The 1078-nt window shown below is 26.9% G+C and overlaps 1 protein-coding gene across 1 annotated transcript; it reads left to right on the top strand.

Moving 5' to 3' along the window:
- Positions 1–379: 379 nt before the first annotated feature.
- Tsp_15577 (PAB-dependent poly(A)-specific ribonuclease subunit 2) lies at positions 380–951 on the top strand (the record flags this gene model as incomplete). Its single annotated transcript, XM_003367929.1, has 2 exons — positions 380–457; positions 826–951. Coding segments are annotated over 2 exons (204 nt in total), but the record flags the coding sequence as incomplete, so codon positions are not given.
- Between the last annotated feature and the right edge of the window lie 127 nt (positions 952–1078).

Raw genomic sequence — 1078 nt, forward strand, 5'->3', positions numbered from 1 at the left:
GAATTTCACAATCAGCCAGTCACAGATAATGTCTGAATGCAGCTTATATTGATGAAGTTTTAGTGATTTTGTAAAAGTTTTAGTAAAAATGCATGCAAAGCATAGCATAGCAAAGTTGTAAGTGAATAAATTTAAATATGTGACAAAACCTTAAAATTAAACTTCAGAAACAAATGTTTTATGATGAATGAATAATGTTTAAACTGTAATGATTTTAGGCATTTTATCCTAAAAATTATATCGTGTAGATAATGTAATTTTTATTTATTTCGTTTTTTTTAATTCTGAATAGCAGCATAAATGCATTTATTCAATATTTTATGTTATGATTTGATTTTTCTTTTATTTTCTGCAAGGGAATATAATTTTTTATTTGTAGGTTGTGCTTGTTGAATCGGATTGTGTTGTAATGAAAAGTACTGAAAAAATGTTGATCACTGGTCACTCGAATGGAAATGTAAGAAATAATTTTTTTTGTTAAACATAATAATGATAATTAATTTGTCAATATGTATCAGATGAAAAATATTAACGAAATGCAAAATTGATCTGATAGTATTTTGTATATGATTTCTTTTTTGAATTAGAGATCCTTTATTTTTGCTTAGATGAATTTTCATGAATTTGCAGTTAGAATGAGCATTTTTGCACTGTGTTTGTTCGAATTCAAATGTTTGTTTATACATGTAAATTGAATAATACGTGAATAAAAAGAAAATAAAAATTAATGCATAGAAATAGAACGGAAAGTATATTTATAAAATTTAAACAATCGGCGATTTGATATTGTAGAATTGATCATTTATAGTTTCAAATTTTTTTCAGATTTGTTTACGCAATCCGTTGAATTTCAGTTTGCTCCAAGAATTGAATGCACACAGTGGATCGTTGTCTGACTTTGTCATACGAGGTTCACATCTAGTTACTTGCGGATTTTCCTCAGCGGTATAATTTTTTGCCAAGATAATTTGCATAATGATTAATTTTCTTTTTCGATTTAAGAGATGAAGAATAATTCTTGCGATCCGTTTTTGGTACTTCACGATTTGGAGAAACAGTCAATGCTATTGCACCTGTT

The sequence above is a fragment of the Trichinella spiralis genome (assembly GCF_000181795.1).
Source record: "Trichinella spiralis strain ISS 195 chromosome Unknown Scfld3433, whole genome shotgun sequence".
NCBI lineage: Eukaryota > Metazoa > Nematoda > Enoplea > Trichinellida > Trichinellidae > Trichinella > Trichinella spiralis.